Source organism: Colossoma macropomum, unplaced genomic scaffold, assembly GCF_904425465.1.
Source record: "Colossoma macropomum unplaced genomic scaffold, Colossoma_macropomum, whole genome shotgun sequence".
NCBI classification, from domain to species: Eukaryota; Metazoa; Chordata; class Actinopteri; order Characiformes; family Serrasalmidae; genus Colossoma; species Colossoma macropomum.
Genome location: NW_023494791.1, coordinates 24,204,889 through 24,232,535, shown reverse-complemented (window position 1 = coordinate 24,232,535; position 27,647 = coordinate 24,204,889). Strand labels below are relative to the sequence as shown.

Sequence of the window (27,647 nt, the reverse complement as noted above, 5' to 3'; positions counted from 1 at the left end):
GGAGTTCAAACCACTCTCTTTAAAATATAGAGCAAAGCCCAAACTCAATCAATCCAGTGTTGGTATAACATGGAAACAGCGGGTTTGAAAAATTAGGCTGAAGTTCTAACTCAATTAATGCCAAAATATTCTGCAAATATGTTGTAGATTCCAGGCAACTCTTGGAGAAAGGTGACTCGGTAGCCCAGGAGCTGGTCCACTCTCTACAGGTGTTGGAGGTCACTGCAGGCGCCATGTCTCAAGAGCTCATACCTCTGGTACGCTCATGCACACATAACCACCTTAGCAAACTTGCTCACCAGCACCCTGTAGGCACCTGCTTATAGTTTTATCAGAATTATTGAACACTGCCATAATTTGTGTTGCACTAACCATACATTAAAAGTGGGTAGCTTAGAGTGCTAAATAGTCTGTATGTAAATAAAAATGAGCTTGCTGTAAGACATGGAAACACCAGACTTTTTGACCTGCTCACTAGAGCTCTCTGTCTGTTTGCAGTTGTTGGAGCAGCTTCCTCTGCTGTGCACCTGTCTCCAGCACCCATACACAGCAGTGCGCCACATGGCTGCTCGCTGTGTGGGTGTGCTCAGCAAAATTGCCACCATGGAAAGCATGAACGTTTTCCTAGAGCAGGTGCTGCCATGGCTGGGGGCCATTGACGACAGCACTAAACAGGAAGGAGCCATTGAGGCCATGGCCTGTATCCTTCAGACTGGAACTAGCTGTACTAGGACATAAATTATAAACTTTTAATAAACTCAATTTTTTTTTCCTGACTTGGCAATGCTGCTACTTTGTTTTAACAAAAATCTTATGTAGTGCTGCTTTAAGCTTTTATTTAGTAATTTGCATCCCCCTTTCCCCCTCGATGGGCCATAAAAGTGCTTTTAGTCCTTTACCGGTCACTCTCAGGTGTGATGGAGCAGTTGGACGTCGACATTGTGCCCTACATCGTGCTGCTGGTGGTACCGGTGCTGGGTCGAATGAGTGACCCTAGTGACAGCGTTCGCTTCATGGCTACACAGTGTTTCGCTACCCTCATACGCTTGCTCCCTCTAGAGGTTTGTACTGCTTGCTTACAGACCTGTGCCACTTCAGTCATTATCAGTCAAGATCAAGTGATATGTTAAGCAGTCTAATAGTTAAAATAACTATAACTGATTCATAGTATAAAGTGTATATCTCACCATATCACACCACACATCACATCACCATTGATTAGCCTCTGTTTTCTGTTGGAAGAAAAGCCTATGTTCCCATTTCATGGTCTTGGATAGAGCTCAAAACGAAGACCCAAAGTTCCATTGGTGAATTAGTTCTGATCTGTTTGCAAACTTGCTTTGAATCACATTGTCCTATTTGAAGGGCCCATCTCATGGAAAAATAAATTTTCCTCATTTATTTTAAGAGTTTGATGTGTTATGTTAACATTTGACAGTTGTAAAGCATACCATTCACTTCACAATCAGTTCAGTCCCAACTGAAGGAAACTAACTAGCTTTGAATTTTTTATTTTTTTTTCCAACTCCTTTAAATATATCTACTTATTTTCTGCAGCAGTTTAGCTCTGTTCATTTACAGTGAAGTTATAAAGTGTGTTTCAGCCTGGATTGCTTTTTGAATGAGGAAAAATACAGGGCAGCCAATCAGAACAAAGAGAATTTAAATATATTGGTTTTATGTAAAACAGCATGTAAAACTTGTTACATAATGCCACACAAATGTCATAAGTGGACTTCATAATAGATGCAAATTAATTTTAGAACACTTTAAAAGTTCTGTGTAAATATTTGCAGTTATTAGCTTATCAGAGCATCAAAATATGAAGATGGCTAGGAAGCATTTTCCCTGCTCAGACATAAAGGAGCCTTTGCTGTCTATCATAAGAGCAATATATACTGTTTCTCCAATCAAATGTTTACTATAATTCATAGAATTTAAATGTAATTTCCCTGTTCGAATTCCAGGTATTTGTTTTAAAATGAGTTTGTTTCAGTAACAGTACTTTAGTTTTGACTCCTTCCAGAAATGTGTGTATGTATATGTTCTTATTATTGATTTCATCTGTAGGCTGGCATCCCTGACCCACCCAGCATGTCAGATGATCTTATTCGCCAGAAGGCCAGAGAACGTCACTTCTTGGAGCAGCTATTGGACGGCAGGAAGCTGGAGAACTATAAGATCCCTGTGCCCATCAAGGCGGAGCTTAGGAAATACCAGCAGGCATGTAGTTTAATGGGTGTGACCTTTGAATCACAAATCACTGTCTGTTCAAACTTCTGAATATTCTGTGTGCTGCATAAATGTAATACTTCATTCTAATGAGTCATGAATGTATCTTTTGAAGCCCAAAGCTTGTTGTACATAGGATGTTTCTTTACATTAGTGTAGGCAGTGTTTTGTTGATAAAGCTGCGTCTGTCTTGTTGCTTGTGTTTGCGTAGTAACTGAGAGGGCAGAGTATTCCTCCCCTGTTGTGGCTCTCTGGCCAAGAGCACGATGAAGTATGGCTGATGTCTGCTCTCTGTGCATTTTAATTAAACTACTGGCTATTCAGCACTTTTTCCTCTTCATCCTCACTTAGATTGTTTTCTGCCAGACTTACAAATGGCTTTTTGCCTTTAAATGAATGGGGGCCGGAGGCTGTGTGCTGACAACAACAAATTACATTTAGACCGAACAAGTAGGCTGCTATGGAGTGGCTGCCATGCTTCTGTCTTTTGCTGGCGTGGAGCCAACTCTAGAGAGTACCATCTACCTTTGAAATGGGCTGGTTGTGTAGTAGGTCTCCAGCCTTCTGTGCACATGGGAAAGATGAAGCAAGTAGCAAGCCAGGGAAAAACACTGTTTATACTGTTAGCACAGTTCTATGGTGATTACTAGGAAACATACAAATAGATTAAGTGGCTTTTGAAAGTTACTAGAAGTACTAAGGATGCTACACCATTTCATAAGCTTCATAAAACAAAAATGGAGGTTGTAGTTTATATAGCAGTGCTGCATGAAAAGTTGAGCTATGTTTAAACAAAAATTCTGCCAGCATTACTGTAGTGTGCTGTGAATGCGTTACTTGCTGATGGCTCTGTAATACTGTATGTGTATAATCTCTCTGGTGCAGGATGGAGTAAACTGGTTGGCATTCTTGAATAAATACAAGCTGCATGGGATCCTGTGTGATGACATGGGCTTGGGCAAAACCCTGCAGTCCATCTGCATTCTCGCTGGAGACCACTACCTCAGGTATAAAACTTATAAATGCCAAACTACATGCTGCTGTGCTTGACTTGCACTCTACATCCAAAAATTTGTAGACACCTGCTTATTCAGCATTTCTTTAGAAATTAGCGTATTAAAGTCCAACTGAAATCAAAAGTTGACTTTTTTTTTGTTATCTTGTGAGTTTGTTTACATTAAGCCTGATTCTTCATATCTCATTTAAAAGACATTTCTTGTTTTCCCATTGACTTCTGTCTTTTGTCTGCCTCCAAAATGTCTTAATTTTTGGTTACATTACTATGCACCATTGGGTTGTGGAGAAAAATAATAATGAACAGTGTTTTCCCTTCCACCAGCATGTATCACTGAGCAAAAACACTGAGCTTTCTCAGAGACCCTCCCTGATACCATGTTTCACTTGGAAATGCGTCGTCATACAGGAAAAAGTCATTCATTCTGGTGCACTTTGATTTCTGTATGGAGTTTTTCCCATTTGCTGCAGTAAAAGAGACAACTCAAATGAGAAAGCTTGTTAGAACATTGCTGTGAGGATATGATTGCAAATGCCACTCAACTCCTCTCCAAAGGTACATGGTGCACCATTACTCCAGAAAGTACCAAAAAAAAATCCCCGTTCTAGGTGGCCTTATACCTCTCTAGCCGATGCTGCCATTAAGCTGTGTGTATGCAGTTCAACGCCAGTGTCAGCAGTTAGTACACCTTAAAGTAACTGAATTCACTCATTATAAGGGGTGTCTGAATACTTGTGTCCCCAATCAGTAACAGCTGCAATGTCTCCTTGTGTTTTCAGAAGGAGCTGGGAAATCATTAACCATTCCTGATTGAAACATTTCCACTTACATGTGTATTATCTTTTAAATCACCTAATTTTGTTTGTGTCTGTGTGCAGGACACAGGAGTATGCCAAGACCAAGGCTGCAGACTGTTGTCCTCTGCCATCCATAGTAGTTTGCCCACCTACTCTAACCGGCCACTGGGTGGATGAGGTGGGCAAGTTCTGCGCTAAGGAGTTTCTAAACCCTCTGCATTACACAGGCCCCCCTACAGAGAGAGCACGGTATGCGCTACTGAGTTATTACTGAGGAATCTCCTGCTGTAGTTGGAGGCTTGGTGTGGGTTGTATTTGGACGTTGTTGCAACGTTGTCACCATATATTATTTTAAGAAATTCCTGATGTCATTGGAGTTTAGCAGAAACATAAACATCTTGTTTTAGTCTAGTTAGTCCCATGGGTGACAGATGGTGATAATGATTCATCCACTTTTATATATAGGGGACACAAATGTTTTTGTTTCTGTTCCAGATTACAGCACCAAGTGAAAAAGCACAACCTTGTAGTAGCCTCTTACGATGTAGTGCGGAACGACATTGACTTTTTTAGGTAAATCTCTCTCTTCTTCTTGGTGTACACTTGAGATTTTTTGGTGTGTGTGTGTGGTTGTTTTTTTAAAGGCCAATTTCTCTTCTCACCTTAACAGAAATATAAAATTCAATTATTGTATCCTCGATGAGGGTCACGTTATTAAGAATGGGAAGACCAAACTCTCCAAGGCTATTAAGCAGCTGGCTGCCAACTACAGAGTTATCTTGTCAGGAACGCCCATTCAGGTGAGTCTGGAATTCCTAAACTATTGCTCTTTTACTCTTTGTAAGCTCCCTTTGTTGTATATGGAATTTGTTTTTTAACTAAAAAGGAGCTTCTTTGGTAGGAGAAGAAAACCTGGTTGCCTTAAACATTTTGTCTTTGTGGATTTTAGATGATTTAATGGCCCTGCACAGTTTTTTTTTTAAATCTGTGAAACATAAATGTTTCAGCAGAAGTGTTATTTCAGTTACCTCCTTACCTACCTTTCCCCAAAAATGACATTAAAAGGAGTGCTCTGTGTTTTCTTTTTTCCTCTGTCATCTTTTACTGTTCTGCTGGGCATGGCCTAGAGCAGGTTGTTTGACAGACTCTGTGTGAAACGTAACTGCCTGGATGGGTGGCCACAAACAGAATGTAACTTCAGCACCATTTAAGGTGGAACGGGAAAATTTGAACAAAAAACTGATAAGTTGGAAGCTGACTTCAGCTTTGTGTTAATATTAAAGCTAAAATGCAAAACCTTTGATTAGTTGGCTAACAAACATAAATATGGTCGTAAAACGGTACCACTGATAAGCTGCAACAAGGTGCAGCAGGAGTTGCTGCGCCATTCAAGGTGGAACGGGAAAATTAACAGGAAGCTGATAAATAGGAAGTAAACTTCAGCCTCACTGTTCACTGTAAATTTGTAACTCCAAAATCATCTAAATACGAGCTGGATAAACAATATACTGGCATTTTCTCTCCCTTTTTTGGGAGGGTGCAGGTGCCCTACAGACAACAGGAGAAAGGCTGTTGGGGGTTTTGGTTCATATTTCTGTAAGCTAATGTTAATGTAAGGATAGCAAGCTAAACTAGATAACTGGTAAAATGGATGACTGGGATTTAAAAATGAAGATTTACCGTCTTACCATCCACATTGCCTCCAGTAAGTGTCGGGAAAGCTGCTCCTTTCGGCTCGAGTCGGCTGGCAAATCCAGAGCTGTGTTGAGCCCAGTTTTCAAATTTGGCAATAAAATGTTTCCTACAAACTCTTGTACTGGGTGTCACTTTAACCCCAGAAAGAAATTTAAGCCATTTTGATTTGGTCTTATTTGGAACAGAATGTAGAGAGTGACCTTTCTCCCTCCTGCATCCAAAAACTGAGCATTTGTAAATGTGTGCCATCTCAGAGAGCGATGTGGAGCGTGTGAAGTGTGGGAGGGTCAGTTGATTTCACAGTTCATGAATTTGTAATATAAATTAGCTTATGATTTGCTCTTCTCAGTTAGTGTTATCTGTGTCTAATATAGTCTAATAGTCTAATATCATGCCAAATAAAGTGCAATTCCTAAACTGGTTGGATGGCAAAACATTAAAAATGTAGAGATCATTTTATGCACTCTGAAATATGAAGCAGAAGTATGAAGATAATTACGTACTTCCTACTAATATAACACTTTAACAATGAGTTTATCTACCTGAGTAATTGCTTGCTGCTTTTGTTGGATGGTTGTAATACAGAACCTGTGCCCCTCCCTCTTCATTCTCTTCTCTTCTCTCACTAGAATAATGTTCTGGAACTGTGGTCTCTCTTTGACTTCCTGATGCCAGGCTTTCTGGGCACAGAGCGCCAGTTTGCTGCCCGATATGGGAAGCCCATCCTCGCCAGCCGAGACGCCAAGAGCTCCTCTCGGGAGCAGGAAGCAGGTAGGGCTGTCATGGCTATTTCCTTGCATTTGGAAACGAGAGATGAATCTTCCTCTCTTTTCCTTCAGATAAGACCTTGAATGCAAGATGGAAGTTCATTACACTAGGAGCTATTTTTAGCTCCTTTGTGTGTCTGCATTTTTCTGATGGATGTCTATGGGACATTTCCTGGTGTTAAAGTTCTTGTGAGGAAATTAATTACTGGTCGTTCTGAGTGTTTTTGTATGACCTTCTGCAGTGTCTTTTGTTGTACAATGTTGTGACCGTGTCTCTCTCTCAGGGGTGTTGGCTATGGAGGCACTGCATCGGCAGGTGCTACCCTTCCTGTTAAGAAGGATGAAGGAAGATGTCCTCCAAGACTTGCCACCCAAGATTATACAGGACTACTACTGCAACTTAAGTCCTCTACAGGTACACACCTTAGCACTGACTGTAAGCCCAAGGCTGTTGTTCACTGTTAGTTTTAGTAATCCTCCTCTCTCTGTTTGTAGGTTCAGTTGTATGAAGACTTTGCTAAGTCTCGGGCGAAGGTGAGCGTGGACGATGTCATCTCTACAGCAGGGCAAGAGGACGAGGACAAACCCAAACTGAAGGCCACAGGACATGTGTTCCAGGTCAGGCACCACTGCACAAAGACCAGTGGAGTTTATGTGTGGTTTTTCCCCTCCTGTCAGGAAATTGCATAAAAACGTCATCATTCACTTTGTTGACAAAAATGACAAATCTTTACCAACAACAAGACTTACACTGATGAAGAGGTAAATGTGACAAAGCTGTATGAATACAAAAATTCAATTCAGTGTAGTAGAACTTTAATTATCCTTGAAGGGTAATTGGTGACAGGCAGTAAATAAAAACACCACATTAAAAGAGCAGATATACAAGATTTAGACTGACTAAGAGGAAAATGTGACAATGCTCCATTAGGGAAAAATACACTAATTGATTCAGCATTTTCAATGGACTTAAATATGCAGAAACTTTAAATGTCACAGGTACATCAGCAGATATAAGGCAGTGTAATCTACTTTTGAGTTTGTGTACTGGTCTCCCAAACAGACCATTTAGCTGATGAAGGCATTTAGATAAGTGGCAAAATGTCTTTCTTACTAGAAACTTTGGCTATTAAACAATTGAAATGGCCAGAATGGCAAATCTTTAATTAAAAGGTACAAGTTCAGTACAGCGGGTTTTTTTTTGTTTTTTTTTATGTGCTTTTGCATCTAACTGAGTGAACCGTAGAGAAAACGTATCCCTTTATACACACAGCACCCTCATTTCACGTAGAACTTTCCTAATAGTGGATCCAGGCTTGGGCATTGCAGACAGACAGCAAGTGCTTGTGGGGTACAGACTGTTAGAGTGCGCAAGTCATGTTCTGTTAGAAGTAATTTCTCTGACCTGTACAGTAAGAGATGTGTACTCTGACAGTCACCTCCCTTATCTTGCTGAGGAGTAGAAAGCAGCAGCAGGGGGAGGGAGAGCAGCGTGGACAAACTGGCACCCACACAAGCACTGATTGCATTTTTGTATGTGTTGTAGGCTCTGCAGTACCTGAGGAAGCTGTGTAACCACCCGGCGCTGGTCCTGACTTCTCAGCATCCAGAGCACAAGCGCATCACCGAACAGCTGGCCTCCCAGCACTCCAGCCTCCGGGACATCCAGCATGCACCCAAACTCTCTGCTCTCAAACAGGTAGCCGTGCTGAGAGCCAGTCATGCAGCCTGCTATGGCATTAGTGGTTCCAGACCTGGTCCTGTAGTAGACTTGTTCTGCTTATGTTTTTCCTTGCTCTAGTTTAGTCTTGGTTCAATTAATTACAGAAGATCTTTCATTCCTCACTTATTACTGCTGACTATCATAGATAGATCTAGTCAGTAATGACTGACTAGCTGTAATTGTGGTACCTCCTCAGGTAAAACTAACCCAAGTTTAATAAAGAGAATTCCTTGTACTCTCTCCTGTGCTGTGTAGTTACTGCTGGACTGTGGGCTGGGCTCGGCTGGATCTTCAGACAGCGGCACAGAGGCTGTGGTGGCTCAGCACCGTGTGCTGATTTTCTGCCAGCTGAAGAGTATGTTGGACATTGTGGAGCAGGATCTGTTGAAACCACAGCTGCCCAGTGTCACCTACCTCAGACTGGATGGCAGTGTACCTGCAGGCCTGCGCCACTCTATAGTTTCTAGGTTTGTACATAGACACGTGTGTACATATTATGGATGTGCCTTCCGACGCATATCCCTAAGGGGAGAAAATTGGATAATCTAACCATGGGAAAAATGGGAAAATCTAACCAAGGACAAAAGGACGAACAAAAAAAAGAATATTTGCTGAAATTAGGCCTGTAAGCTTACATATGACAGCACTGGTGTTACATAAAATAATCAGCAAACACAGCTAACTGGTACAACACTGGATGCTGATAGAGATTCACCGTCTTCTCACAGGTAGTCTTTTGTCCTCAGTGGACAAATGTGCCAGCAACATATTTCTCTGACAAACTAATGTTTTCAGTGCTTCTGGAACATGCTAACATCAGCTAGAGTTGCTAATTTAGACATGTTGGTAATAATGCTGTACTATATCTATCTTCTCAATCATGTGTTTAACAGTGCGTGCTCAGCAGTGTGCTCAGCTTAAGGCATGCGTGTTTCAGAGTGGAAAACGTATGATATACCTACCTGCAAATACGAGCAAAATCTCCAAATTTTACAGTACTGTTAAAACATGAAACTGCAGTCTTATTGCGTTGCAGGCTAATGTACCTTTCTCAGTCACATGTATGCCCACACTGAAAAGAATGAAGTCAACAACCCAAGCAAAATCTCTCTCTTTTGATTAGCAGTCAAGAATTCCCATGACATCTTTTAGTAGACTTCAAGCTTTTCGACTCATGACAGCTTCAACAATCCCTCATTTGGTTTGATGTTAAGAATCCCTGAGTCTCACTTTTGTCTTTTTCTCTCACAGGTTCAACAATGACCCGTCTATAGATGTGCTGCTACTGACCACCCATGTGGGTGGCTTGGGCTTGAATCTCACAGGAGCTGATACTGTGGTGTTTGTAGAACATGACTGGAACCCTATGAGAGACCTACAGGCCATGGACCGAGCTCACAGAATAGGACAGGTATGTGACAAAATATTGAATTTCTGGCATGTAAGTAGTAGATGCTACTTTTTTGCTCATATTGTAAACTGTGTGTATTTTCGTTTCAGAAACGTGTGGTAAACGTTTATCGTCTGATCACGCGAGGCACTCTAGAGGAGAAAATCATGGGTCTGCAGAAGTTTAAGATGAGCATAGCTAACACAGTCATCAGCCAGGAGAACTCTAGCCTCCAGAGCATGGGTACTGACCAGCTGCTTAACCTCTTCACTCTGGACCGGGTCAGTATAACCTCAACACATGTAGTTCTTTTGACTGTGGCCTATGTGGATCGCTCTGGCTGCAGATTTAATGATACTGTTTGAACAAGTGGTTGGTAGTTTTTTGAACCAGAGATGCTTGCACCTATAGCCATTCTGACCGATTTAGCATAGGGCTGTAGGCTTACTTTTTAGATGGTAGCACTTGAGGTTAAAATTTTAAAACCTGTTATATATCAAACATAGCTATAAGAAATCAGTAGGTTTTAATGTTGGATGAGCAACGGAAACTGCCTCTTGAGAGGAGCTAAAGAGCTTTTACTAACTGGTACAGTGTTGGATGCTAAAGAGAACCTGCTATTTTGTACCAACGTATTAGAGAAAATACATGTTTACTCTTTCTGGACCTTGCTAACATCAGCTTAAAAGCCTTCTCAGCCACATCCTTAACATCCTCCTTAATTCTGAGCAGCATACTTGCATTCAGGCACTCGTGTTTTGTAGTAGCAAAGTATATTTACTCACAAGACTTAGATTTTACAGTCCTGTAAAACAAAATGAGTTGTTCTCTGAATTGTTGGCCTGTTTGTTTTCTGTGCTCTCATGATGAAACATGACAAAAACCCAAATAATGATTTCAGTATTCCAAAACTGGTGCCTTGAAAGGTTGAGTACTTGTGCACATCCCTAGCGCAGACATGCACCTGCAGTCATCTTTGTAATGTGAATGTACACACACATGAGCCACATCTTGCTAAACAAATTAGGAAAGTGGCCTTCACTCTCCCACACAGACGTATCACACCAGGGGTGTTGGCTGGACCTGTAAATATCTGGGGCTCAGCACAGTTCACTGTAGAGTTGTTTGGGGATATCACCCTCAACAGTGTTTTTAATCACTCTGTAAATTGTGCAGTTGCTGCCTTTATTTATTTATTTATTTATTTATTTATTTTTTTCCTTTAAAGAAATTACACATCAAAACATGCAGCGATTCAGCAATGTTCATTGGGTGTTCTGAACAAAATAATTTTAAAAAGTTGTATGCAATGTGGTCTTTTGTAGTTCTCTCTCTCTCTCTCTCCCCCTCCCTCCCTCATGAGAATGATCCATAATCAAGCTGGGATTAAATGTAACATGTTAACGTTAGACGGTTCAGGACTGGTTGAAAAATATTAGAGGCTAAAGCCCTGGAAGCCAGGCGAGGCACCTGGATCACACTAAACAATGGTGCTAAAAGTTGTGTTACACTCACAGAATTACAAAAATCTGATCACTGGTGATGCTGCAGCCATCCGTAGCCAGGAGTCCAAGAGAGCACAATTGGCCTCGCTCACTCTGGGTGGGTAGGATGGCCCCTCCTTCTCCCCCCATCACGCAACGCGATGCTAGTCCGCGCAGGCGTCTGTTAGCTGACGTAACAGATCTGGCGGTTGGCGCTTTCCTCCGAGCGCGTTCAGCTGTCCAATGATGTTGCGTGAGCGGCAGTTTGAAAAGAAGCGGTGGCTGGTTTCACAGGTCTCGGAGGAAGCCTGTGTTAGCCTTCACTCTCTTAGCGTTGATAGTATTGTGTGATTGTCCTAACTAGCGGGTGGAATTGGCGACGACTAAATTGGGGAGAAAATTGGGTTAAAATCCAGAATTACAAAAATACTTTTGTACAACACAGCTCTGTCTGTACGCATTGTTCCCTTGTTAAACACATGCATGTATTTAGTCATGCTGTCATACCAACACCCCCACAAACCCGCAGGCATACACACAACACCCTTGTTACATTATACAGCCACCCAAAGGCACACTAATGCTTTCTGACAGCATCATTTTCTTTCACATAAAAATTCACATTATTTGAATGTGAAATGTGTTCTAATGCATATTCTCTCTCTCTCTCTCTCTCTCTCTCTCTCACTCACTCACTCACTCACTCACTCACTCACTCACTCACTCACTCACTCACTCACACTCTCTCTGTGCATGTAGGGTGATAAAGCAGAGAAGAGTGAAATGGCCTCCTCCTCAGGAAAGGCCAGCATGAAGTCAGTGTTGGACGGGCTGGGAGAACTGTGGGACCAGCAGCAGTACGAGGCTGAATACGACCTGGACAGCTTCATGCTCTCGCTGCACTAACCCAGCACACCTTGCTGAGCCAGCCCCCACGCACAAAGTCTGCAGTCTCTGGCCTATCGCAACCTCCCTTGCTATGGACCACCTTTTTAGCTGTTACAGACCGTAACGTGGGTCGTTTTGGTTCAGAACGCCATCTACATGAGGACATTTGACCATGATTATTCCCTCAATATTCATTTGGTCCTGTCAGCCTGAGCCTCAGCTGTCTTAAAGACGCCGTACACTCCATGCGTGACCCTCACCAACCAACCCCATACTGCCAGCTCGATCCAAGCTGAGGATGAACAGGATTGTAATTAGCTCTCATTCATCATGATGTCTCTGTCCATGGACACATTCTCATACGTACCGCGGGGGCTCCTGCACAGTGTTTCTGGGATGTTGGATGCATTTAATCAGTATAATCCACTACTTTCCCTCTCCTATACAGTCTTAAAGCTTACCTCAAAGTTGAATCACCTATCAGTATTTGATCTTAATAGACATAAGCTTTAGGATTTTGTATTTCATTTATTTTTGTAGAACAAAATAGCCATCTTAGCAATCCCCAATGCACTGAAAAGGCTTGTGTAGCCTTTTATGTAGATCTATGGGGTATGGTGTAGAGGCTTTTTATTAGTAAGGAGGAAAAAAGGAACTGGGGGGAAATAAGAGTTCATCTTCCTTTCCACTAGGGGGCAGTAGACTTTCCTCTGAAGCACAGTGCCTGTCAGTCCCTCACCCATCACTTTAGCTCAGATCAGAAACATGAAACAAGCAGCCTGCCATGCCGCACTTGCACACAGAGAAAATGTGAAATGTCTCACCATGTGCGAGGGCATGGCATTGACTAATCATGGGTACTGTTGACCTGGCAGACATAGGATGCTCACGAAACCTTGTTGGATAGTTTTAAAATAGGAAAAACAAGGACTTGTAAATACTTCTGTAATTTGCTTTCTTTGGTTAAGCTGATAGAATTTTAATAAATTCTAACGAGCTTTCTTTGATGCCTGTCTTATTTCTCTGCAACAGAAGGAAAAAACTGCACATCCTTTTGTATCTGTTCTAGAATATTCTGAGTGGTCCAGCCGCATTGCTCCACGGTGGAATTTGAAGGGGGCTCTACTGGCCCCTACGTTTTGTGATTCAAATAATTCATTGAACAGTCAATATGGCATGTTTTAAATTCTCTTACCCTGCACAGAGGACTGCTGGATATGTCAGTCATATGTTGTCACAACACCAGCTTTATTTTGAATATATATTGTAATGTATCAGAGATTAAATTCAAGACTGCGTTGTTTGTATTTGGAGTGAGGTGGTTGGGTGGGTCTGTCCTTTTTCTCTGCTTTTACTATCTGCTTTTAGATGAGCTGGTTCAGCTCTCAGGAGCTTGAACTACAACACACTGCAAATGCTGGAGTATTGATCGCTACAGTCATCACAGATCATCACAGCCGTGGTGTTACAGCGACAACACACGACCTCGAGTGTTCTGTTGTTTTTATACAACAGTTAAATAAATAAAGTAAGAAATTAATAAACTGGCCCGTGAACGTGGCATTTAATATGTTTTAATGTTAGCAGTTCCTTCCGCCAAATTATAGTTCCTTAACAAGCAGCTCGTTGCTACATCAGAGTATCGAGCTCCGCTCACTCGCCGCACAGCCAGCAGTTCGTTCTCCAGCTCCACACAGACCAGCTGACAGTTTGGGAGTTTAGTGTAGTCTCATCTTCAGAGTCTGACCAAATCGGCTATCGGTCAAATGTGATCTTAAAAGTATCAATTTTCTTTTTGTGCGCCAAGTAAGAAGTAAAAAAAAGTCGTTACTTAGCAACGGCGTCTCACCGGAGTGATAGTTTTTGTGGAAAAAAGACGGTTAGAACGCTTCTCAACCAATCAGCTGGCGTGACTTGAACCGACTGTTGTATGAATAATATTAGATAGTCTGACGTCACTGTTATGTCGCCTGTAGAACCCTGATTGACCACACTTCTAAAGAGTTTGTTTGTATACAGTTGCTGGAGTCGCTCCAGTCTAAACTGCATTTTCCCCAAATACATAGACATTTCAGCAAATGCTCTACCGTATATTATGATTATAAATTTGACTGAAGGACGATCTTGGCGTTAGAACCTTTGTTTCACACACGGGACACGCGACACGCACATCAGGCACACAAGAGCTTCAGAAAGAGAGGCCATGCAAAGGACGACAGTATTTCACAGCATCATACAACTATGTTTAATAAGATCTGCTTATTAGTACAGAAAAGGGGAAAATAATGAAGGCGGGAACTACAAACTTGAAGCAAGTCATAAGCAATAGCAGCATTGCCCTCCATGTTTGTTTTTTTTTTTCTTTCCTTTTTTTTTTTAATCACAGTTTAACTACAACGTTAGACAAGCACAGGTCCAAGTCAACAATCTCAAAACGTTGTCATGGTAGAACCTGTCATTAGTTATAAATTAAAACAAATTAGAGAAGGAAATCAATCTTTTTTTTAATATATATTTGCTTTTTTTTTGCTTTTTTGGAAACCACAACATGATTGAATGGGCTGTCGATTCGCCCACAGAGAATGACAATGAAGCACAGGTGAATATATACTACCCAAAATCTATCGTTACATGAAATATATAGACAGAGATTACGTGAAACTGCCATCACCATACGACTTTTCTTGGTCATTTTCTTGTCCCCATCAACTGTTTAGTGACCCTATTGATTACATAGTAAGGTCATTTTATTACAGGGGGTACAAAATGGTTGCAGTGTGCTAATCGTGAAATAATAATATTAATCAATACGTGACGGTAATGAGCCAAATAATAACCTTGAGGAGGAGGAGGACACCAGCAGGTTAGTATGCAAGTCTAGGATTAGTAAAAGGCCAAAACAAACAGGTACAAAAAAGGCAAGCTAGAAAGAACATTCTTGCTTAGTTTGACCTCGGCACAGAAGGGGGTCATCACAAGACCACTGCTGGAGCATTGCAAGGGGCTATCTGCGCAATATGTAATGGTCATGCCGGTCAGAGATGTGATCATGATGTCATTTGTAGTCTAGGCCTTCACACTTACTGACACACAATGCTGGCCATTTAACCCACTTAAAGAAGTGAAGCGCATTATGAAGCTCAACAAATATCCATGATCTGCAGTGATGAAGTGAGAAAAGTCTAAGCAAGTACATTCAAGCAGGGCTACAATCACCGTGGTGGCCTAAGCTGCTGGAAAAGCATCTACACTGGGCGTTTGGTTGATCAGAGGGTGAGAAATGCTTCCAGAAAGGTCTTGTGACGTCTCCTCTGGCCACTGAAGTTTGCATTTACAGTACAAAAGTGGGCTTTTAAGTGGTAGCAATAAAAACAGAAGCAACTGCAGTACTATCCGGCTCCCGCTCCATCAGAACATCCACCTCAGATTGGCTCCTTTCTGCCATTTTCTTTTATTGCCCATCCGTTCAATACATTGCCAATCACTTTACATTACCAAGCATCATTTAGTTTCTTTTAGTGAGTTTCTTCTTCTTCCATACTTTAGATCGTCACACTAATGTAAGCAACATCAGCGAGTTAACACAAAGCTTTGCATTTCAAAAATTCTAGACACTTTAGTAACATTACAAAGGTTTTTTTTTCAGCTTCATAAAATAAAATGAACAAAAAAGAATTTTTTTTAAGAATTAGCATCATAAAATTAATTTATTCCAAGTAAAAAATACAAAATAATATTAATGACATTGACCAGATATGAAAGTCTCCCCCAGAAATACAGCTAATATTAATGGTTGAGAAATAAGTCTGTAAAGAAATATGAAATAAAAAAAGAAAAAAAAAAATATGTAAATGTTTTAATTCCGTTCTTTTTTTTTTTGCAAAAAATCTCTAAAAATAATGAAAAAATTTCTCAGTACAAAGGCTACATTACCACTGGAAGGTACTAGCATGTAGAGTAGGTAAATACACAGTAGAAAATGATTTTAGTGAATCACAATGCTTGCAATGAAAATAAATCTGCAATAAAGATTTATGCCTCTTTTTCTTTTCTTTTTTTTTTGTTTTCTTTTTTACAAACAGTACAAACAGTATTGCACATTACAACAAAGAATCGAGGTTATAGCCTTAAAAAAATGGGACTAATTCAAGTCTTAGGTGAATAGAAGGCCACCACACCGCTGATGCACCTTGGGGGCTTTCGATCAAGTTACAGCTGAAACGTTTAGCATCTCTTTGCTTTAAAAATAACAAGCTTTTCTCTCTCTTTCTCTCCAGGAACCTCCAAAATGATTTAGCTTAAACCAGGTCAGGTTCACAAATTAGGGCATTTTTGCATCTTTTACAAAACAAAGGGGAACACAAACATAAAAAAAGTTCTCTAAAAAAAACTGAACATGAACAGAAGATTTAATCCTCTGGTCAGCGTAGTCAATGACCGATTAGAAACTCCATACAAAAACATGGGAAGGATCTTCAGTTGACTTTCTAAGCACCTAAAGGACTGTTGACCATTCTTTTTCTTTTGTCTGGGGTCAAGGTGGGTTTTGTAAGAACTGATTCTTTTTAACACTGTCACGTCATAAGGGTGGGGAATCTTTGAACTCTGCGTCAAGGTCGTCTCTACACTTCAGCTATGACTATATTAAAGTTATAAAGCTCTAGCTCCTTCAGTTGCTTTTTTTTTTTCTTTTTATATTTTTTTCCAAAAAAAAACAACAAAAAACAATAAAATTAAAAGTAAAAGCAAACAAACATGACAAAAATAAAATAAACCATCTGTTAAATCATTTTCTTGCAAATTTAAATTAATATATATTTTGTATTTGAATAAACTTACTTAGAAAATATCAATTTCTCTCCTATATTTCAAAATTGAGGTATTGCAAAAGATCATGTCAGTCAGAAAGCACACATTTTTTCTACGGTTCTCTCTCTCTCTCGCTCTCTCAAGAAAGAAAAGAAAAAACAATATAGCTGACTGATAGCTAACCATCCAGATACAAAGAGTAGTGCATAACAAATGTCTATTACAGAAAAAAGGAACAGATATAGAAAACTCTTCTGGGCAGGGAAGGAAATATCACAAAACCACCCAGAATTCACGTCCGTAGGGATTCTCACCGTAACTTGTCAACCTCTTGGTTAGTTTTCTGGGTTTTTCTCCATCAGTAAAAAAGTAGGTTTTTATTGTTTACATTTTCCATTTTTCTGAAACAACACAAAACAAAACAAAAAAAGTTCCATCCTTTATGACTAAAAAACCCAGGCTGCAGGGTTTTTCCTGCACTAAATGAGAACAGGGATGTGATACACACGACTTGCTCGCAGTGTTTGGAGGACACACTCCTCACAGCAGCCATGTGCTGAAGCCTCAGTGTTGCTAAGCCCCCTCAACTCACTCTTGTAGCAAACTCAACTCTTCCCCAAGTCAGCAGCCGATACTTGGTTTTTTCATTCTGGTTTGCTTTTCCATAACCCCTCCCACTCTCCCCCCCACCCTCCCTCCCTCCCTCCCATAACCATAGACTATTTCATTTAAAAAATATCCACCATCGTTATTAGCAGGTTGTTTCTATTCTTCAAGCTTTGCAGGAAAAAATCTGTATATAAATGCAGCAAGCACACAATGTTCTGGCAATGTTAATCCAATGCCCTACAGCCACACTGTTCGAGCTTGTGTATGAGGGCCTCTGAGGGAGCTCGAGCGTACGTCTCCTCATATTTTCTGATCGCCTTCCTAGTCGGGCTAGTGTACGGGTGTGAGGAACACGGCCTGACCTGCTGTTAGTTCTAGTGAAGGGTGGGAGTGTAGACCGTGAGAGCTCTTTGGTGGGTTGTTTTAGGAGTTTTTTTCTTCTCTTAGTTTTGTAGGGGTTAAGGGAAGGGGAGATATGACAATAGATGAAAATAATAAACGGTACACACAGAGAACTCATGTTTCTCAGAGTCAAGCTCACCTTTTATGTCCTCATGTGAGTGAGAACTAGCAGAAGTGTAGTCGTGTCAGAGTACGTGAACGTGTGTTGGGAACAACAATCAGGGAAGAGGCTCTCTGTGTGTGATTATACATGTCTGTGTGTGCTGTATACACTGGGTATGAAGATTCACAGGACTTGTGTTAGACATCAATAACAGTTAAAGCGAATCACAGTTCTAGGCATACTCAAACCTAACTACATACTGTATAAAAAATTGCACAATTATATCAACAATCACTGCAAAAAATGTTCTTCACCTACTATAGAGACAGTTTGTTTGAAGGCTATCCTACATCTAGGCCTTTTAATTTGTAATTGCAGTGTAGTCGTCCGCTCACTCACTGACGCGAATCAGGCCGAGTTTCACTCGGGGCGGGGGGAGATCATCAATCAGGACTCCCCTCAGGCTTCTCGTTCCTGTCCAGTTTTCGTGCTCTGTGTGTTCATCTACGGTGTGCAAAGTGGGCCGAGTTGAATAGTAGACTCGATACTAAAATTCTATTGCATGCAGCAACCTGATTTGGATAAACATGCAGTTTTAGGGGCAAACGCCGACCCCGCCGAGTGCGGTCCTGGGGGGGAAGGCCCCCCTCTCTCATGCTAGCCTGTCCACCCCACAACCAGGTGCCCTAACCTTTCCTCATCTCATCCACACCCTAGCCTGAATAAAGTACTATGGTATAGGTTCATATACCATGGATTTAGCAGCAAAAGCTATTGCAGCATTACATGTACATAACACTAAAAAATAATATTATTTAAAAAAATAAAGGCCTAAAAATTATAAGCAAAGAAAACTAATTTCTGATTGCGAACATGAGGTATTAATAGTACTAGTATTTCCAAAATGGAGAGCAAATAGGTGTATTATTCTAATTTGGGTGTATTTCTCTTTTTCTTAACCTTTTACTACAGAATGTCATAAATCGCTGAAATTTGCTACATCATATGCCACCTATGCCTGAATTTCTTAATGAATTAATATGTTTTTACCTTTGGTACTTTAAATTTCCTCTCCCTCGTTTTCTACTAGGGGCAATCATCTACCATTTCTGAAAATAAGTGCATGCTTCTTTCACAAAAAATCCAAAATTATCTATGTGTTTATAGATAGATACAAAATAAAAAATATATTCTTTTTAAATATATATATATATATGTATATATATTTATATATAGATGTGTGTTTGCATGTGTATAACCTCACTCTTGTCTAATGGTATCCTATAGGGAACACTGACCAAATTAAAAAAAACAAAAAAACAAAAAAGAAAACCAAAATAAATCTGAAAAGAACAGTATTCTCACAACCTAGCTAACAACATCAAGTGTGATCTGTGTACATGTGTGCCAAAGTGCAATTTCTGAGCAGAAAAACTCTCAAAATTCTTATTTGTCTGAATGTTCATTAGCAGAGAGTATAGTGGACAAAGATATTAAGAGCTGTGATGATTCTTTTTTTTTTGTTTCTAAAAAGAAAAGATAAAAGACCCATGTTATCTTCAGTTGTAGTTGTCGCTTGTAGTCATGACGGTGGTGGTTAGTTGGTTGACTGGGGGGAGGGGGTGGTCAGCACTGATCTAGGCTGTGCAGGGAGGGTGATCGGAGATTGACGGGGAGGGGCTGGAGTGAGCCCCCATCAGCTCCAGCGGAAAGAGACGTGGCGGGGCCGGTCTCCTCCCTCTTTGACCAGCGGTTTGTGGAACTCGCGGCCGGCACGGGAGTGGATGCTGGCCCAGCAGTACTCGCAGTAGTACTGCAGGCAGGTGACGTTGGCACAGAAGAATGGGGCGAACTTCCCCCCGCAGCGCGCACCCTGACACTCATCACACATCTGATCGTCCAGCACGTACGGCTTCACCTCCACCTACGGACAGAGACAGAAGTTACTGCTGATGAGCTTAACCAAAACAGAGCAGGCAGCAGAGAACAGGTCACAAAAGAAGCAGAGCTGCACTGCAGGGGTTAGAGATCATGCAAATACCAGTTAACTTTAGCAAACCAAACATCTTAGTAGTGATACATTTAGAGACTATTTTAAATCTGCATCTGAGATTACAGTCTGTGTGTGTGTGTGTGTGTGTGTGTGTGTGTGTATGGTTGTGCTGGTCAGTAAAATGTTTTAGCACGTAGAATCAGAGATTTCAATGCACTGCTGGTTCTATCACTGTATAAAAGATGCACCAGGCCTTTTTTTTTTACTATTAGATGCACTGTGATTTTTTTCCTAGTGAGTGAAGGTTCAGCTCATTCAGAGCCAAATTCTGATCAATAAGAGTTTATTATTATTTTGGTTAATCAGAGAACTTGTATTCTTATCCAGCTTATAGTCTTATCATCTGGTCAAGTGGCCAAGTTAGAACTGATATTTTTCTTGGGGTGGCAAACGACTGGGGAGGGGGAAGAAAAAGCAGTTCTTCCACACTTATATTAGGCCTACATCATTAAAATAACTTTGTCAACTGTCAAAAACAGCTGAAACTGATTTTGTTCCTGTTTTTGGTTAAAAAACTATATATATATATATATATATATATATATATATAATTTCTACTGCTAAATACTGTTGTTGGTTAAAATCATGCGATTCACAGCTCAACAGCTTAACAAAACAAAATACTCTATTAATTTGAGGCAGAATTAATTCTTTAGTTGCCTTTAACCGTGTTGCCCTAAAGCAGAAGTCCAATGTTAGCTGCTTCTTTAAAACAAAATGAAGGCTAACATTAAGGCTTTGACTAGCATTCACTAATTTGTTTTCTCAGCACTATCAGAGCAATGACAAGCTGATTATTGAGTGCAGCTTCATCCGACTCGTATAATTATTGGTAACAGATTTTTTTTTATAGTGAAGTAAAAACGTTCACACGGAATAGGTAGGAGAACATTTCTCAGTGACTGCTTTATTAATGATAGCTGACTGTCACACTTTGCATAACTTGGGTGGTCGGGAATGGTGGTCATACATGATGCAAGGATGGCACTGGCCACTCCTTGGGTATGCCCCTGCCCAATTCCCACTTTGCTGTTAGCACAGTTGGCAGATTGTCAGATGTGGTCAGAAACAATATGGCCACTAACCCGGTTTGCCACAGCTGGGCTTGGCTAGTACTTGTAGGGAAGCATCTGGGCCGGCTCTGGCTAGATGGCTGTGGCTCTGCAACCACGTACCAATAACTCCAGCATCACTACAGACGCGTGCCGATAACACCAGGGTGTTTCTGGTGTTCTTGTTTTTTTGTTTTCTATGATTTTCTGTATTTTTAATCCTGCTCCTGGACACCCACAGCTCGCAGTCTGATCCAGCTCATCAACTGATTATCAAGACCTTCCTGAGCTGGATTAGGTGTGGATTGAGGCAGAAAATAGTTGAGCCTAGGCAGTGCTGCAGACCCCCAGAGGCAGGATAAAACAAACAAAACAAACAAAAAAAAAGCTGTTCTAAAATAATGACAGAAAGCAGTATGCGTGCAGCCCAATTTTTGTACATTGTATGCCATCTACCTCTGATTCTCTAAAATTCCTGATGATTCTACAGACACTTATACTAGAAAACCAATTACTGCTAATGATTCTTCTATCAGACGATGGTTAAATTCAGTGCACACTGAGTCTAGTTTCATTGTCCAATCACACGGACATGGAAAATGTCACAGTCACCTTTGTGGCTAAATGGCACACAGATGCAGTGAGAGCAATTACACCTGGCCTTCCCTTAAATATCACACATCAAAGAACAAACTCAGCCCCCCGCTGAGTCATCAGAACCTCTGAATAGAACTGAATGAAAGGGGGAAAAAATAAATAAGAAATCAGTCACAGGTCATGACTTGCTGCAGGTTTGACGCACTCAACAAGAATAATAAATTAAAAATAGAGGTCTGAAATGGAACGTACTCGAGAAAGTGTCTGTCGTTTGGTGGAAATTCAGAATTCAGTGCAAGTTAAACACTGAACTTGAGACAATAACGTTTTAGATTCTGATAATTCCAACAACCATGTACAATTACCTTCTTTTCAAAAGTCACCAAGGAAGTAAATATACTGAAAAAGGTGGAACAAGAGAGAAGCTGATGGAAATATTGCTTTTGTCATGTAAAAATTCAACAAAAACATATAATGTGACTGGGGGTATTCAGGCTTTGGCATGTGACTATTTTTAACATCTACAGTAAACAGTAATAGTGCTGGTGATAATTCCATATTCATTTAATTGTAGTTGATGTTTTTGGTATTTAAGAGGTTCCATGAAGATAATACCTGTGGTGGATGTGTGTTTGTAGTGCTTTTTAAACATTTTCAGTACATTTTTAATAAAACAGTGCTAAATTTGCACTGTAAAAAGTAGAAGAGGGCATAGTGTTTCTGAGGTTTGAACTGAGGTAAAATATTGTCTTTTTTCAGCGGAATTATAATTTTGTATTTACACGAGTTGAATAAAACCAGTTTAATTGCTTGCTACCACATTAAGTCTGTACTGTACTGCCCCAAAAGCAGGTTGCCTCTGGGCAATCACGTTTAGTGACAGCCATACCATTCAGTGACAGGTTCTCACACACACACACACACACACACACACATACACAGCCTCAACCCAATCTGACTAAACTGGCAGACTGCCAGTCTTAGCCTGGTCACCATCAGTTATGCCCTACAGGAGAACACGCCTAAAATAGCCAGCGGCTCCACTGGATATGCATGTGAAAGAAAAAGCAAAGGTCTATAATTAGGCAGACAGTGTCTGAAACTTCAAATGTCTGTCAGTCCTCCAGAAGCCAATGGTCATGCTGATTACATGGCCGGCCCAAGGGTTTCCGTTTGTATTGTTGGAAATGGGAAATGTTCTGAGGGCAATCGGGACATTCTGGCAACCAGAATGGACTGTTGGCAGCGTAGAGCTTCAAGAGGGATGATCTACAATGTCTGAACTCCACACATAGACTTGCTCCCACATAAACACAGTAATACAAGAACATACATACAGAGTCCTGTAAGTTCTTGAGATTATAGGAGACTGAGCTTAAAAGTAAGGGTGTGGTGCTGCGAGAAATCCAGACTTTTTTCATATCACATACATATTTTCAAGTAGTTTTGAACAATATAAAGTCAATGTTTTTTTCAATACTATACAGTAAGGTCACACTACCTTCACCTACTTCTGTAAAAATGATCAATTTGTAAGTCGCTCTGGATACAAGTGTCTGCCAAATGCCGGAAATGTTAAAGTACCAAGCACTAGAGGTGGGAATCTCTAGGCACCTCACGATTTGATTCGATTACGATTCAGAGGGCTGCGATGTGATTATAAAACGATTATCGATGCATCTAAGAATCGATTTTTTCCCGCACCCCTACCGAGCACTATGATATTTTACTCAGTATCTGTGTCAAAGGTAAACATTTTGGGTTCAAGACAGCCAAGAAGTTTTTCTATAACTGATAGACAATTATGTAACATTCAGCAAACCCGAAAGGACAGCAGTAAATAGGGAAGACACTTGGTATACTTACTCGTTTGTCAATGTCGTTGTGTTGCAGCTGGACAAATCGAGCGCTGATGGCAGCAATGTAGCTCTGCTGATTGGAGAAGGCCACTCGGCCAGCCCCTTTGGGGTACTTTAGCTCAGGATCAGTGTCAATGCCAGCATAGCACACGCCTCCATACAGCCTGTCCATAATCATTGCCAGCTCCACTACACACATTAACATACAAACACACGAGAAGAGAAAAACAGAAAGTAGCACAAAACAGTCACCCAAAACGTTCTCAAAATGTGCTCAAATATATAGAAATTTAATCTCACTTAGTAACTTTGAGCTAAAATTTTCTAAACCAAATTTGAAACAAGAAAAACACAAAGAAACAAACTTACAACTGAAAAAACTAAAGACCACCGTAACGTGTAAAAGAAAAGGGCTGTTAAGTAGCATAAAATACTAGCAGTATGATTGTAGAAAGGCCTCATTTACAACAAAAAAAAACATCTCTCTAAAAAAATCTTTACTTTCTGTTTATTAATCAGGGACAATGTGCACTAATCATCATCATTATTTCATGATGTAAATGAGCCAGATTTAGACAAATGGCTATATTTTTGTCTGCAGTCCCTGGGCAGAGTGATGCTGATGTTAAAAATATGAACAATACTTCTCACACAGGCAGAACAAAAAAGGGAGCATTAAAAAAAGCACATGCATCAAACACATGACTCACACAATCTTTCAAGTCATCTCTCACCTGCGCGCAGAGGTCGTGGAACCCCTCCGACAAAGATGGTCTTACGGGGGTCTAGAGGCTGGGAGCCGTCCATCACAAAGTCACTGTCGCTCAGATTCCAAGGGCGGATTTGGACCTGAAGAACAAGGAAGATCTCAATCTATCCTCAATTTCTCTGAATAATTGCTTTCTTAAGTGAGTACACTGTGTTTTCTGATAGGTTTCCAGTGTTGATATAGCCAGTTTACTGAGGAAAAGTTGTATACAAACTGCACAACAAAAGAAAGGTGGACTAGTTAGAGAACATTAATCAAAATGACAAGCTGACATTTAAACAAAGAAAACCATTTTTTGTAATTAAAACCAGAAGCCAAAAAACACTACCATAGAAAACAATGAAAAATGAAAACAATTAAATAAACTAAATAACTTTCATTTTTAAATATGTTTAAGGATTCAGAAACTGAAACTTTTGCACCGCTGCTCCTAATTAAGGTAGCTCTGTAAGAGAATGCTTATGAACACTGGATTTGTAGTAAACTATGAGATAACTGAACAACTGGAAAAACAATGACTAGCAATAAAAACTTCTACTTAATGTGACATCACATACAATTATCGTTATGTATGTTTCATATAACTAACATGGTCAAATTTTGCCTTTTTTGCTTTCTGCAGCATCACTGAGGCAGGTAAACTCACTGGTTTATCTTTAATAGTGGGACTGGAAACACACAAGTACAGTTTTCCATCTTCCTCAATACAGGCGTCAATGAGGGCCTGCACAGAGCTCTCCTCCTGAAACAGCAGGAAGGCATAACCTGCACAAACACAGAAAAAAGAAAGAGAGAGAGAGAGAGAAAGAGAGAGAGAGAGAGAGAGGGAGAGGAGAGAGAGAGAGAGAGAGAGAGAGACAGAGAGTTATTCGAGGTCAGCTGGGTCTGGAAAGACACAGCTGCTAAAGTTCAGTAAAAGGGCAGATGCGTCTACAGTATGGCAACACTGTGAAACTTTTCGTTTCAAAATAAAATGGCAGTAGAAGGAAAGATGTGGATGTTGTACTACAAAAAGTCATTGTGCAGCAAAGCTGACCAGCCAAGACGTGTCCTATGTCTGAAACTGATTTCACCTTTGCAATTGAAATACACGGCTAATGTAGCTAACAAGTAACAAACATATACCCCACCAGTATCTAAGTGATCAGATCTGTGCCTAACTAAGCTGACTATGTACGATATACAGTATCAGAAACTGCATAAGCAAGTCTCTCTTTAAGATTACAACTCAACACAGTTTGAGGCAAATGTATGATAATTTAGACATGCAGTTCACACAGTGCTAACTAATGGGGTATAAGCTTCTTTTACTTGTTCATAATTACATTGTCCTCGTAGCTTTAATGCAAAACTAAAGAAGCAAACTCCTAATACTGAACGTGGCAGACTGAACAGATCTGGGGAAGGAGATAAAAGCATTAATTGACTTTGATGATTTAGTCTAATTGCAAACATAAAATCCACTGTAAAACACATGCACCCTGTGGGTTTTACAGTGTTTTAAACGCTATTTGTTTGTTGTTTCATGTACAGCCTGCCCCAAGAGACTCTCCTGCTCCCACTGCAGTGGAACACACGCAGCACAGGCATGTGGCGCCGAGCCAGAGGAGGCTTGAGGCCGGGCCAGAGTGAACCTGTGCATGTCTGAGTTCAGCACAGAGTTCAGCTCAGGATGGGCTAGACGCATCGCTGGGGAAACGGAACACTCCGGAATGTGCAACTGTCACGCTTTACTTTCAGCATTCCATCAGCAGCTTACGGAAAAACAGAAGAGCGAGAGGAGAAAAAAATAATACTGAGTCAGCCAACGATAATGCAGAGAGGGAGAGAGGGAGGAAGAGAGAGAGAGAGAGAGAGAGAGAGAGAGAGAGAGAGAGAAAGAGAAAGAGAGAGAAAGAGAGAAAGAAAGAAAGAAAGAAAGAAAGAAAGAAAGAGAGAGAGACATAAACTTAAAATGAATGAAAGTGGAAATAAAACTCATCTTCTCTCTCTAACAAACCTAAATGTAAAAACAAACTGTGTTTGTGTTTTTTTTGTAATTTTGTCTTTGTTTTTATTTAATTTATATATTTTTTTATTTTATGCTTTGTACAAGCCCTTTCTAGACTTTTTTTTTCCTTTCCCTGCACATTCCCTTTTTTGTTGTTGTTTTCTTGTTTGTATTTACTGTACCTTCTTGTACAATTAATAAATACAAATAAATAAACAGAGCGAAGAAAAAATGAGTTGACTGGCTAATAAGCTGCACATAAATGGATACAGGACCCTGTATTCTAGTAATCATCATACAAGAACATAAAAAAGAAGGAGGGGAGACAGACAGAAAGAAAGAGCGAGAAGTAAAGAAAATGAAAGACAAGAAAAAGAGAAGGAAAAAAGAAGATATAGAAAGAAAGCATGAAAGCAAAAGAGAAAAAAGAAAGAAAGATTGAGAGCAGAAAAGAGAGACAGGAAGGAAGAAAGACAGCCTATACAAACAGACACAAATAAGACAGTGAGAAAGAGAGAGACTAGGAGAAAGACACAAAGAAAAAGAGTGAGTCAGAGAGAGAGAGAAAGCCATTTATCCTCACAGGGAAAAGTTCAAAAACAATAAAGCCCTCCCCCTGAGCTTCTCTCTCTCTCAATCATGAGAGGTGAAATATATGAAAAATCCTGTCTGGTGTTTCACTGTTATTCAAGCTGCCCTGATCGACTGAGACGTCTACAGTATTATATCATATACAGCACAGTGAAGACGTCTTAGGCACTTAAGCACATTGTTTAAAACCACTTATCTGGACAAGACGTGCGCTTCCGCTTGTAAAACACTATATATCATTAGACATGATACAAATAAACACAAACACAGTAAAAGACTAACAAGAACTTCTACATTTGAATAGTTTGAAGAACAAAGTTTGGTTCCACATTTCTCCACGATGCCCTCAGGTATCTAGCTAGAGATTTACTGAATTCCACCACCAGACACTCTATTTACCATTACATTTTTTTTGCTTTTATAGATAACAGTATGTCAGTGTCAGAAACTTTATAAGCACGTCTATTTGAGAGTACTTAACACCTCAGCACAGTTTGAGGCATCTTGTATTACTTGTTAGCTACTTCAGCCTCATAATTCAGACACCAAATATGTTCTGGCTGACTGGCTGCATCTGTGGTAAGAGGAAAAAAGTGTTCATTTGATTTATTTTTTGTTTTTTGACAAACTATTATATGTTAAGCAGCACTCTGTGTAGCATAAGACACATATAGATCACAGAAATGTCAGAGGCTGGCACTCCTTACAACACTCAGACTTCATATAAAGTGTGTTCTTTGCCTAATAATGAAATCAGGTTTATTACCGAAACTCACAGTAGCAGAGTGAGAGAGAGAGCGAGAGAGAGAGCGAGAGAGAGAG

General features: G+C 40.3%; 2 protein-coding genes across 8 annotated transcripts in view; one reads left to right on the top strand and one right to left on the bottom strand.

Annotated features, from left to right (window-relative positions):
• Positions 1-13,304, top strand: part of btaf1 (BTAF1 RNA polymerase II, B-TFIID transcription factor-associated) — a 30,641-nt gene extending 17,337 nt beyond the window's left edge. Inside the window, exons 23-38 of the mRNA XM_036574557.1 lie at positions 148-257; positions 499-700; positions 913-1,061; positions 2,071-2,223; positions 3,118-3,239; positions 4,126-4,293; positions 4,540-4,617; positions 4,715-4,844; positions 6,369-6,510; positions 6,791-6,921; positions 7,002-7,124; positions 8,053-8,205; positions 8,485-8,696; positions 9,481-9,640; positions 9,730-9,900; positions 11,863-13,304. Of these exons, the coding sequence (XP_036430450.1) occupies positions 148-257; positions 499-700; positions 913-1,061; positions 2,071-2,223; positions 3,118-3,239; positions 4,126-4,293; positions 4,540-4,617; positions 4,715-4,844; positions 6,369-6,510; positions 6,791-6,921; positions 7,002-7,124; positions 8,053-8,205; positions 8,485-8,696; positions 9,481-9,640; positions 9,730-9,900; positions 11,863-12,009 (2,351 nt within the window). The 3' untranslated portion in view covers positions 12,010-13,304. The remainder of the gene's footprint in view (positions 1-147; positions 258-498; positions 701-912; positions 1,062-2,070; positions 2,224-3,117; positions 3,240-4,125; positions 4,294-4,539; positions 4,618-4,714; positions 4,845-6,368; positions 6,511-6,790; positions 6,922-7,001; positions 7,125-8,052; positions 8,206-8,484; positions 8,697-9,480; positions 9,641-9,729; positions 9,901-11,862) is intronic.
• A 6,094-nt stretch (positions 13,305-19,398) lies between these two features.
• The window catches only part of cpeb3 (cytoplasmic polyadenylation element binding protein 3), a 64,474-nt gene continuing 56,225 nt past the window's right edge, over positions 19,399-27,647 (bottom strand). For all 7 annotated transcript variants that reach the window (XM_036574562.1, XM_036574563.1, XM_036574564.1 and 4 more), the window contains 4 exons: positions 24,891-25,009; positions 24,210-24,324; positions 23,483-23,664; positions 19,399-19,838 (listed from right to left, as the gene is read on the bottom strand). In XM_036574562.1, the coding sequence (XP_036430455.1) occupies positions 19,611-19,838; positions 23,483-23,664; positions 24,210-24,324; positions 24,891-25,009 (644 nt within the window). In that variant the 3' untranslated portion in view covers positions 19,399-19,610. The remainder of the gene's footprint in view (positions 19,839-23,482; positions 23,665-24,209; positions 24,325-24,890; positions 25,010-27,647) is intronic.